Below are 12,939 nucleotides of genomic sequence, written 5' to 3' on the forward strand. Positions count from 1 at the left end.
CAGGGAATGAGAACATACGCTGTTGTTTTCACTTTGCTAAGAATTTTTTTTTTTATTTTATTAAAGAGGGGTGGTAGACCTAAGCTATTTCTTGCAGAAGTTATGAAAAGCTAGATGCAGAACTAAAAGCGGCTGCAAAGTAGGGCCACAGGGTACCCTGAAATTCACCCAGGGACAGAAGAAATGAGCACCACCCTCTGTAGAGATGTGGGATGGTAGAAGTTTCAAAATAAACATTGGAGTACATAGGCAGAAAAGTGCATATTACAGCACAATTATTCAAGTATGGCTGGACCTGTTAACCCCGAACGGGGGGAGTGGTGCGGCCCTTATAACTAGCCCAGCTCGTCATGAGCACAGCTCCACTGTGCCTCATGACGAGCTGGGCTCGTCATCAGCCGACAAGGGATTAGGGTCCTTAATTCATCGTAAAAAGGGAGCACTTGTCATATGTTTGAGGACCATTCTTACATAACCACGTCACTGGCAGGTGGAGTCGGTAAAGAAGCTGCTTCTGTGATGTTTGCAAGTAGCACAGCCACGGCTGCCAGGCCCAGCAGCCTGGTTCTCCGTCAACCTGTTCCTTGTCCTCCAAAATTCTTTCATTCTAACCTGCACAGAGAAGAAGCGTGCTTTCTGCATTCCTGCTGCTCGGTCCGGCATTAGAACATTTTTTATATGCATGTATATGTGTATTAGCACTTTTTAACCAGCTGGGATTCTTCATGTCTAGGACTAAAAACCACCTTTAAAATGCTGCTGTTTTGCACCAGTGTAGCACACGTTTTGTTCTGCTTTGCCTAGTCACATGCAAGAGGCTGCAGATAGAATTGGCTTATTGCCGTTGTTGTTACCAGCTGGGATTCTTCGGGGCAGATTTATGAGGCCCTTGTGCCACGTTTACACTGCTGTTGCGTCACGCAAGGCGGCGTAAACGTGGCGCATCCCTACGAACGATTTACAACATGACGCATCTAGGCAGATGCGTCACGTTGTAAAGCCCTGCGCCGCTTGTGGGCGTTCTGGCGCAGGGTGGGCGTTCCGGGGCAGGTGCGCCTCGCAAAAGTGGCTGAGTGAAATCTATAAGATTTCACTCAGTCACTTTCAGGCCAATGCTGCGTCAAAAGCCTGCGCCTGCTTGAAGCAGGCATAGGTCTTGATGCAGCATTGGTCAGATAGGGCACCCCCCGAGCCTTGCTGGAGCTGCGTCGCACTTGCGACGCAACTCCAGCAATGCGCCGCCTTTACGGCACAGATGCGTCCCTGGGGATGCGCCAGTTAACATAAATCTGCCCCTCTATGTCTAGTACAAAAAAACACCTTTAAAATGCTGCTGCTTTGCACCAGTGTTGCAAACGTTTTGTTATGCTATGCCTGGTCACATGCGAGAGGCTGCAGATAGAATTGGCTCATTGCCGTTGTCGTAGTGTGACCAATGCAGCCCACCCACCCCTGCAACAAGCATTTTAGCTCCCAGCTGACTAAAGAAACACAAGCATTTGCAATGCAATAGGTCTCGCATTAGGAAAGTTTGAGCTATTGATATTGTAAATGACAAATTTGTTATTTATGTGTTGGTTTTGAAAATAGCGAAATTAATAGCTTTGTCATTTACAATGCTAATAGCTACAACTTTCGCAAATGTGACACCTATAGCATTTTCTTTATTGAAGTGGCCATAAACACAGGTAATATATCCCAAAGTGCTATACCCCTAAATTTCCAACTACAAATAATTTAGGTGATGCTAATAAACCACATTTGGTGCGTTTTTCATGTATTTTATGGTTTGTAAACCAACTAGTTACATTGATTTGGTGGGGGAGGGGGGGGGGGGAGAAATCGCCTTTTACGGTATGTATACAACTGTGTGGGTCCCCCCCCCCCATATATTGTTTGGGAACTAGAAGGAAAAGACAGTACTGCATTTTACCTTAAAGCATTTGGGAGAGATAGACAGACTTATAAATGGCTTCACAGCACCAATAAATTAGTCAAAATGAAAAAGCATGCACATACTTTGTAATAGACTATCAACACGATGTGGAATGAAACGATTGTAGTCGCTTAGTAAACAAGAGAAATGATAACTTAACATTCAGAAAAGTTACCTTTTCAAACCACTCTGCATCTGCCACCGCGCCTTGCATTGTTAAGTACTAAGATACATCCAAAAACAATTCTCACATTATCCCCTACTACTCTGTCAGTTTTCTCTGTCGTAAGACTGTGTCATCAAAGGAGGCCGGACTTTCAACTTTAGCATGGCCAAAGCCAGTAATGTGCTCCAGCACTCCGGAAGATTAACTCAATTTTTTGGTTTTGCTTAAGCTCCTGCTCCGTCACTGAAATCCATTAACAAACAAGACAACAGCCTCACCAACATTCCCAGGTGCTTATGGGTCAGCAAGCTTAACAGGACGGGCTGCAATACTGTATCCCCAAAAATAAAAGGGCAGCCAAATCACAAACGACGCCAGACAAGTAGGAGGCTGTAGGAGCCATCTGGGTGAATAAACTAAGTAATCACTGCGCTCCACCTCTCAAGTTGAAAACTAAGGCATTTACTACTAGAGTAATGATAATATGTGACGGGCAGTAGGTCCAAAGCTCTAGCAGTGACACCCACGTTGCTTTCATGATCTCATCAGGTGGCTGATTGCAATGGCAGATGCTGGGCCACTGACATCTCTGCACCCGCACACAGATGGTGTATTCATTTTGAGTAGTGTGGAGCGATGCTGCAGCAGGGTAAAAACGTATTCTACACTTCTGAAGAGCTTAGAACCCACTTGCTTAAACTACCCTTGCTATGCAACCTCTCCGAGCCACAGAAGTGTCCTGCTGCTACATGAGTTCCCCATGCATCTACACATGACGCTCTGTGATTTACGCCTTCACTTTCGCATCCCTTCGGCCTCGGGTGCCCCTGGATCCGCCATGATCTCAGTCTAATCCCACGATGTCTTCAGTTCCATGGGTCCCGAGGTGCCAGGTGACATCCTCAGACCAATGGTGCGAGTTCAACATAAACAGGCTATACCACCACACCGCCGTTTACTACCGAGGTTCCGCCCCTTACCTCGATGCTGGGGCTACAGAACTAATGCCGGCGGTGATCACAAGGAGCACAATTTATGCGCCGAGGGAAGGCTCCACGAGACCACAAGTCAGGCAAAAAACGATTGAACGCGCGCCGGGATGCAAAGTGCGACAGGAGGCGGCACAATGGGCCAGCTCACGCACACTGCACATGCGCACTGGGGTACTGAGCAACGTGTGCCTCAACAGGCTTGCGCAAGGAATAGACGTGCCCCGAAGATGACGCATGCGCGCCTGATGGGCGCATAGTCATACGCTGTCTCAGAAGCGATAAGGAAAGAAGCAGTGGCAGACTGTGATTGACTCCACCCCACGCAGCGTCTGGGAGTAGCAGCCACTATCCACACTGAGTGGCGAGGCTAGGTGCATTGCCAGCAGCATTCGGTAACTTCAGGCCACGGATGCAGGAGCATTCGGTAACTTCAGGCCACGGATGCAGGGGGGGAACTTCTTGCCTTTCTTGAAACAAGAAAAGAGCCCGGTGAGTGGGGGGAGGGGGGTGCGCGTGTGTGGGTGTAGCTGTGTGTGTGCGCGTGTGTAGCTGTGCGTGTGTATGTATATGTGTGACTGTGTGTCTGTTAGCTGTGCGTGTGTATATGTTGGGCTGTGTGTCTGTGTAAGTGCGTCCTGATGTGCCTGTGTGGGTGTATGTGTGTGCGCGCATGCGTGAGTGTGGCTGTGTCTGCGCGCGATTGAGAGAGGCTGTGAATGTGGGACAGGAGATATGCACGGCGCCGGGCTGGGCGTGCGCGCCCACGAGGTCAAATCGCCAAGGAAAAGGCGCGTAACCATCCCCTGTCTGCCATTCCCGGCAAACCCACAACAATAGGTCTTTCGCTGGAGCAGCGCTATGCGCTGCTAACACCAGCGAGAACTAACAAGAGGGCCCCAGCAGAGTAGATACCCCTCCATTGGGTTTCTGTTTTCCTTTAAGATTTATCCAGTCTTATTAAAATGAATCAGTTTCTATCATGTTTGTATGAAGCATTAATAAGGACAAGGTGAGGAAACCCTGTCTCCTAAAAAGCCAGCCATTAGGGAGCTGCCCCACTGTATCAAAAAATTCCTGAGCAACAGGGCCAGACTGGTCTATAGGGCGATCAGGCAGAGCCAGACGAGCTAATCATAAAGATCAGTGTGTGACCAGTTTTTACTTTTTATTTCCTTGATATCACCTCAAACATTGTCTGCAGCATTAGTGATGAAACGCTCCCATACCTTGCAAAATACCCCCACATGGGTGCCTTTGCAAACCTGATTTTACATGTAGGATACTTTTGTAACTATCGAACTGCTTAAATTTGGGTACCCACGCCTATTTTTGTCACATTCCGACCCTGCACAGCAAATAAGTAGCAGTGTATTTCTTCTCCCAAATAATCAGACAGGGCATCTAAGTCCTGATAAAAGCCTCAATGCAGCAGCCGAAACATTGTCAACATTTCTTTTAGAGGTTGTCGATCAAATAGTATTTCTGCAAATCTAGCCTCAAATAAAATAATTCAAACCCAGCAAAATAAATTCACACCTTTTTAGCACAGCACCCAAAAACTATCCACTGTGTGTATTGTGATATATTTATAGACCCTACGTTTCGTAATGCACGGACAATCCGGTGCTAATTATATCTGAATAAAGTGTTATTGCTTGTATTGGAAAGGTCATTATTTCTGGCTATCATCTCCTTATCAGGAGCCTGTTAACTATACTGTAGTAATGAGGGTCCATGCAGGTAGGTTGAAGTTCAAGATGTTTTATTGTAGTAAGTTACTAGTAGATAAGTTCCAATACAGCAGGTACTTGAGTTCTGTAGAGCAGCCCCAACCTTCTTGCTGCTCAGCCCATTCTCAACTGACCTTCACCTCACAGGCTCCCAACATTCCGAAGCGCATCATCACTCCAACATTCCATGCAGCACACAGCACAAACACACTGGCTGAGCAGGTGGTGAAAATGGCATAACATTAACATGAGCAGGATACTACATATACACTTGAGTACATTCTCTAAATTCTTTTGAGTAATCCATGTTCTTTATTAAAGAAACATTTCGGTTCCTCATTGCATAACAGTCTGATACATTTACAGTATTCTGTATCAATGGTAAATGCCGTTGTGTGTTGTGTCATAATATCCCTTACCCCATTCCTTGCTCTTCCTTCCTTTTTTGTTTAGCACGTGCTTCCAATGACGTGCTTTCCCTCTCCTGAGCATGTGCTGTTAACTGAATTTTGTGGTAGAAAGGTAGCACTAGCTTCCTGTGCTAAGAATTAACTAATCCAGCTCTCTTAATTATACTGTGTCATTACAACAAACATATTCTACATATGTTAATGTCCATTTTTCATTGTAAAAGACACTTGATTCCAATCACTTCACATGATTAAATGCTGAAAGCACTCACTGGAAGGTAATGAGCTCTAATTGGACAAACCACAAACATAGGTGTTTAGATTCTGAAAGGATGCAAGTGAGTATAGCCTGTCTTATTATTGAAAGCACTACTCAGAAAAAGGAACATTTATTTTCCATTCATCTTAATCTTATACGCATTAATGTGTTTTCTGTTGCATAGAGTATTTGTTTCAACACTGGACGGAAGATGCATTCTTTGGGTATCTATTAGTGAATTCTACGCACTCCATGCTGATCAAGAGATGCAACAACATCCCTGAAAACTTCCCAGTGACGAACAGCATGGTAGCAGATATCTTAGGAACGAAAACAAACCTTACAACCGAGCTGCAGGTAAGTTCATTTGATCTTGGTTCCAAAGGACTTTAAGCAGGTCAATGATTCAGCATTTATAGGGCACCAAAACTCAGTTCAACCGAGGCACAAAGAACAAACACCAGAGTACCCAAACAGCTAAAAGATGACCATCTCCGTGTATATAACTTATTAGTGAAAATATTTATTAGACATGGATTTTATTTTCATAGCCTTATGTAATCCAGGTTAAACCTTGTGTCCATAGGCTGTTTCTGTTTCAACTGTCTGCATATCAGCAGTGACATGTTTCTCTCACAGCTTAAACAGTGTGAATGAGCCACAGATTTGACTCTCCCTCAGGACAATAGGCCTCCCGAGCTTTTGCTTGCTCATTCAGGCTCAAAGGCATCTGTCTTGAGAACGTTTCCTAATCACAGGCCTCCTGAGATGAAAGGGAGACCGTTTGCTATTGCCTTCTGTCTCAGCAAACTCATTCAACAAAAACAATGCAGTAAAGTCACTTGCCAGGCATTCAAAAATAAACTTATAGGACATTACACGTGTCCCAGGTTGCAGCCACTTTTAAGCAAATAAATACCATGGGGCCCATTAGGATAGCGGGCGGTGACAGCACAGCACAGCTTTTTCCGCCCGCGAGCAGCGGAACTCACGTCTGCCATATTAGAATACCAAAACATAGGCCATTTCCCGTCCGCCGTGGGGCCTGGTACACCGCCATCAAAGTGCGCCGGCTACCACGGCGGTGTGAGCCAATCGAGACCCACCGCCGTACAGAATGACGTCCGCACGCTACACAAATTAGGATGGTCCAAACAAGCAGACGCAACGCAGCGGAGACACCGCCCAACCTGAGCATGCGGAAACTCGACAGCGGAGCAAGATAGCCGAGACCCGGACATGAACGCCATGGACCCAGCCCTCCATATGCATCCGGTGATGTACCTCCTACAACACTACCGTCAGATGGGCCACCGCGGACGCCGCCGCAGGTACGAAACAACACAAATACAACACACAACACACAAGCCAGAACAGGGTACAATCACCACACAGACACCCTGCTGGGGGTCACAACACATCCACAAGGGCACCCACACATTACCCACCTTACAATAAGGCTCCCCTCAGCATCCGGGACACACATCGACCGCCAACCAGCAGCATCGTCCCGGGCCCGTCACTGTCGCGGTCAACCCATGCGCACAATGCAGAAGGCAGGGCCACACCAAGGCATGGGCACCCCCAACCACACCTCAACACACCCCATCAAGTCACAGGCCAGGTGCCCATCCTGTTTCCCCCCTGTACACCAACAAGCACTGCAGCAACCAAGCACAATACACACCCTGCACCACACAACACACAACCAGGGGGACAGCCACTGCAGGAGTGACTGACAAGGAACACACAACACCAGTGCCACACACACTGAAGGCTCACAGTACTTGCCAGCACATACACACACAAACAAACACACACCCTGGGTGTAGCCACAAACATAACACATACACAGGGATGCATCAACAGATGTCTTCACAAGAACAGCACACAAACACTACAGGAACACATACTGAAGCCCAAAAGAAACAGACATACCCTGTCAGCCAAACTAGGGAAAGGCAATGGGAGCACTGACACAATAGGCGTCCAGAACATCATCACTCAGGAACAAAACACACACACCTTAACACATATCACACAAGAAGTGCAGCAGGACAAACCCACACTGCCATATCAAACCAAACACAGATGCACACTAAACACTAATCAACAAACACCACAGGACATCAAGGCATGCACATCAGGCAATGCCAAGGCCACATACACACAGCACTGCATGCAAAACAAGCAGTGTGTGCAACAAGCACAACAGCTTCACACAGACGTGATTGACACAACCTCATCACACACACCACAAACCAGCACAGCACAAATACAACAGCACACCCAGGAAGTGAAGCAATACCACAGCCAACACACGCCAACCAACACAACAACTACACATGCACCACTCTGGGGTATAAGAGCCAAGCCATCTCCACCAGAGCACTGGGCAGCACATACAGCTGAAGTGCACATGACCACTACAGAATGACTAATACCACAGGGACAGCACACATACACCATTGTGGCAATGTCCAGAGTGGAACAACAGTCATGGCCCAAGAACTGCACCACAAAGCACAAGCACACAAATGAAGTGATGGGGAGGCACACACACATGGAAACCAAGGGGACACCTGACATCAAAGTGAAATATTCTGCATGTCAGTAGCAGACATGCAAGGGGTGTGCCACACACAAATAGAGGGAGGGAAGACCCACAATGGCCAGGCACAAGTGGCACACATCGGGGATGGCTTTACACCACACATACCATGCCATACAGGAGGAGAAAAGCCACCATGTGCCTGCAATGCATGACAAATGCAAACACAATGCCAGTGTGGAGCAGTAGGGCCACACAGTCTACACAAACACACCCAAGACACATTGAGGATCAAACAAACACAACACTGATGTGAAATTCACACACTTTGCACACTTCTAACTGAACAACACAACAAGGAGGAGTCACACACAACAGCATGGAGACACCAACACACAGCACAGTGCACAACAAACAGCTCACATAAGTGCATATAATCTCATACACATGGCAAGACAAAACAAACAACAGGCACACATCTCCTGGGTGACACATGTGTCACTCTAACAATCAAGGGGCACACACACATCCACTACAAACTTACACCTTTCACACTGCACACCTCTGCCACACCTAAGACCACGCATCTCATGTAGGCCATGGTACCAGGACTAAGGGCCAACACACGGTGAGCATACACATAAACGGTTGGGTACACATAAAGGAATCCACACAAATACATCATTACATATCCCAGCCTGCTTCCAAACCTTTGCACAGCATCACACCCTGTGTGGCAGTGTCCCCCAACCTTCCATGTGAACAGTGTAGCCAACAATAGCAAATCACCACGAACAAAACTGCATGGTAGGTAAAATAGCCATCACAGATTACACTATCATCAGGTACAGAATGGACAGAAGACCCTGTCACCCCTGCTAAAAAATCGGATGCCTTCAAAGAGCTTGGCAATGTTGAAGTGATACATAGAGCATGGGGCACAGCCAATCAAATGCAAACACCAAAAGATCTTTAATCAGCAAGGGCACTGACAAAACACACAACAGGAGTAACTGTATTTATTCACATATTGCACAGATGTAGCAGTAGAACAATAGTAGTCAACAACAAGGCACAAAATGATGATCATATGCAAGATACTATGCACAGGCTGACTAAAAACAGGAAAGCCGTGTCCATACCACAGGTGAGACAGCAAGTACATGAGAGGTTGCACGGGGAGAGTACAGCACAGCAGAGCAACAGGGCCAGTGTCCATAGCACAGGTGAGAGCCCAACACGGCAGAGCAACAGGGCCAGTGTCCATAGCACACGTGAGACAGCAAGTACATGAGAGGCTGCACGGGGGAGAGTACAGCACAGCAGAGCAACAGGGCCAGTGTCCATAGCACAGGTGAGAGCCCAACACAGCAGAGAAACAGGGCCAGTGTCCATAGCACAGGTGAGACAGCAAGTACGATACAGAAAAGGGGGTGGTGATGAACAGAGTGTCTGAATTAAGCAGACCACTCTTACCCAGTCCAAAGATCAGGGCTTGATCCATCACCGTTATTTATCTCACTGCCCCATCCCAGCTCAGAACCTGGCTATATGCAAATTAGTCTGTCCCTGGCCCAGTGCATCATGGGAACAGGGCAGACCAAACTACCAAGCCAATTCTTCACCAGAAAGGAGACAAGCTACCGGGGACCGGTTTCTGGCATTTCAGCCTCTTCGGCCCGGCTTGCTTGAATCCTGATGGAGCAGTGAGAAAGGGACTCATGTCTGAGTATACCCTGCCACACCTATAGTGGCCAAAAACGATACAGAAAAGGGGGTGGTGATGAACAGAGTGTCTGAATTAAGCAGACCACTCTTACCCAGTCCAAAGATCAGGGCTTGATCCATCACCGTTATTTATCTCACTGCCCCATCCCAGCTCAGAACCTGGCTATATGCAAATTAGTCTGTCCCTGGCCCAGTGCATCATGGGAACAGGGCAGACCAAACTACCAAGCCAATTCTTCACCAGAAAGGAGACAAGCTACCGGGGACCGGTTTCTGGCATTTCAGCCTCTTCGGCCCGGCTTGCTTGAATCCTGATGGAGCAGTGAGAAAGGGACTCATGTCTGAGTATACCCTGCCACACCTATAGTGGCCAAAAACGATACAGAAAAGGGGGTGGTGATGAACAGAGTGTCTGAATTAAGCAGACCACTCTTACCCAGTCCAAAGATCAGGGCTTGATCCATCACCGTTATTTATCTCACTGCCCCATCCCAGCTCAGAACCTGGCTATATGCAAATTAGTCTGTCCCTGGCCCAGTGCATCATGGGAACAGGGCAGACCAAACTACCAAGCCAATTCTTCACCAGAAAGGAGACAAGCTACCGGGGACCGGTTTCTGGCATTTCAGCCTCTTCGGCCCGGCTTGCTTGAATCCTGATGGAGCAGTGAGAAAGGGACTCATGTCTGAGTATACCCTGCCACACCTATAGTGGCCAAAAACGATACAGAAAAGGGGGTGGTGATGAACAGAGTGTCTGAATTAAGCAGACCACTCTTACCCAGTCCAAAGATCAGGGCTTGATCCATCACCGTTATTTATCTCACTGCCCCATCCCAGCTCAGAACCTGGCTATATGCAAATTAGTCTGTCCCTGGCCCAGTGCATCATGGGAACAGGGCAGACCAAACTACCAAGCCAATTCTTCACCAGAAAGGAGACAAGCTACCGGGGACCGGTTTCTGGCATTTCAGCCTCTTCGGCCCGGCTTGCTTGAATCCTGATGGAGCAGTGAGAAAGGGACTCATGTCTGAGTATACCCTGCCACACCTATAGTGGCCAAAAACGATACAGAAAAGGGGGTGGTGATGAACAGAGTGTCTGAATTAAGCAGACCACTCTTACCCAGTCCAAAGATCAGGGCTTGATCCATCACCGTTATTTATCTCACTGCCCCATCCCAGCTCAGAACCTGGCTATATGCAAATTAGTCTGTCCCTGGCCCAGTGCATCATGGGAACAGGGCAGACCAAACTACCAAGCCAATTCTTCACCAGAAAGGAGACAAGCTACCGGGGACCGGTTTCTGGCATTTCAGCCTCTTCGGCCCGGCTTGCTTGAATCCTGATGGAGCAGTGAGAAAGGGACTCATGTCTGAGTATACCCTGCCACACCTATAGTGGCCAAAAACGATACAGAAAAGGGGGTGGTGATGAACAGAGTGTCTGAATTAAGCAGACCACTCTTACCCAGTCCAAAGATCAGGGCTTGATCCATCACCGTTATTTATCTCACTGCCCCATCCCAGCTCAGAACATGGCTATATGCAAATTAGTCTGTCCCTGGCCCAGTGCATCATGGGAACAGGGCAGACCAAACTACCAAGCCAATTCTTCACCAGAAAGGAGACAAGCTACCGGGGACCGGTTTCTGGCATTTCAGCCTCTTCGGCCCGGCTTGCTTGAATCCTGATGGAGCAGTGAGAAAGGGACTCATGTCTGAGTATACCCTGCCACACCTATAGTGGCCAAAAACGATACAGAAAAGGGGGTGGTGATGAACAGAGTGTCTGAATTAAGCAGACCACTCTTACCCAGTCCAAAGATCAGGGCTTGATCCATCACCGTTATTTATCTCACTGCCCCATCCCAGCTCAGAACCTGGCTATATGCAAATTAGTCTGTCCCTGGCCCAGTGCATCATGGGAACAGGGCAGACCAAACTACCAAGCCAATTCTTCACCAGAAAGGAGACAAGCTACCGGGGACCGGTTTCTGGCATTTCAGCCTCTTCGGCCCGGCTTGCTTGAATCCTGATGGAGCAGTGAGAAAGGGACTCATGTCTGAGTATACCCTGCCACACCTATAGTGGCCAAAAACGATACAGAAAAGGGGGTGGTGATGAACAGAGTGTCTGAATTAAGCAGACCACTCTTACCCAGTCCAAAGATCAGGGCTTGATCCATCACCGTTATTTATCTCACTGCCCCATCCCAGCTCAGAACCTGGCTATATGCAAATTAGTCTGTCCCTGGCCCAGTGCATCATGGGAACAGGGCAGACCAAACTACCAAGCCAATTCTTCACCAGAAAGGAGACAAGCTACCGGGGACCGGTTTCTGGCATTTCAGCCTCTTCGGCCCGGCTTGCTTGAATCCTGATGGAGCAGTGAGAAAGGGACTCATGTCTGAGTATACCCTGCCACACCTATAGTGGCCAAAAACGATACAGAAAAGGGGGTGGTGATGAACAGAGTGTCTGAATTAAGCAGACCACTCTTACCCAGTCCAAAGATCAGGGCTTGATCCATCACCGTTATTTATCTCACTGCCCCATCCCAGCTCAGAACCTGGCTATATGCAAATTAGTCTGTCCCTGGCCCAGTGCATCATGGGAACAGGGCAGACCAAACTACCAAGCCAATTCTTCACCAGAAAGGAGACAAGCTACCGGGGACCGGTTTCTGGCATTTCAGCCTCTTCGGCCCGGCTTGCTTGAATCCTGATGGAGCAGTGAGAAAGGGACTCATGTCTGAGTATACCCTGCCACACCTATAGTGGCCAAAAACGATACAGAAAAGGGGGTGGTGATGAACAGAGTGTCTGAATTAAGCAGACCACTCTTACCCAGTCCAAAGATCAGGGCTTGATCCATCACCGTTATTTATCTCACTGCCCCATCCCAGCTCAGAACCTGGCTATATGCAAATTAGTCTGTCCCTGGCCCAGTGCATCATGGGAACAGGGCAGACCAAACTACCAAGCCAATTCTTCACCAGAAAGGAGACAAGCTACCGGGGACCGGTTACTGGCATTTCAGCCTCTTCGGCCCGGCTTGCTTGAATCCTGATGGAGCAGTGAGAAAGGGACTCATGTCTGAGTATACCCTGCCACACCTATAGTGGCCAAAAACGATACAGAAAAGGGGGTGGTGATGAACAGAGTGTCTG

The 12,939-nt window shown here is 48.0% G+C and overlaps 1 protein-coding gene across 1 annotated transcript in view; it reads left to right on the forward strand.

Annotated features, from left to right (window-relative positions):
* LOC144798609 (hydroperoxide isomerase ALOXE3-like) overlaps window positions 1-12,939 on the forward strand; it is a 413,185-nt gene that overhangs the window by 133,441 nt on the left and 266,805 nt on the right. Inside the window, exon 6 of the mRNA XM_078669567.1 lies at window positions 5,678-5,850. Coding sequence (XP_078525693.1) covers window positions 5,678-5,850 — 173 coding nt within the window. The remainder of the gene's footprint in view (window positions 1-5,677; window positions 5,851-12,939) is intronic.

The sequence above is a fragment of the Lissotriton helveticus genome, chromosome 12 (genome assembly GCF_964261635.1).
Source record: "Lissotriton helveticus chromosome 12, aLisHel1.1, whole genome shotgun sequence".
NCBI classification, from domain to species: Eukaryota; Metazoa; Chordata; class Amphibia; order Caudata; family Salamandridae; genus Lissotriton; species Lissotriton helveticus.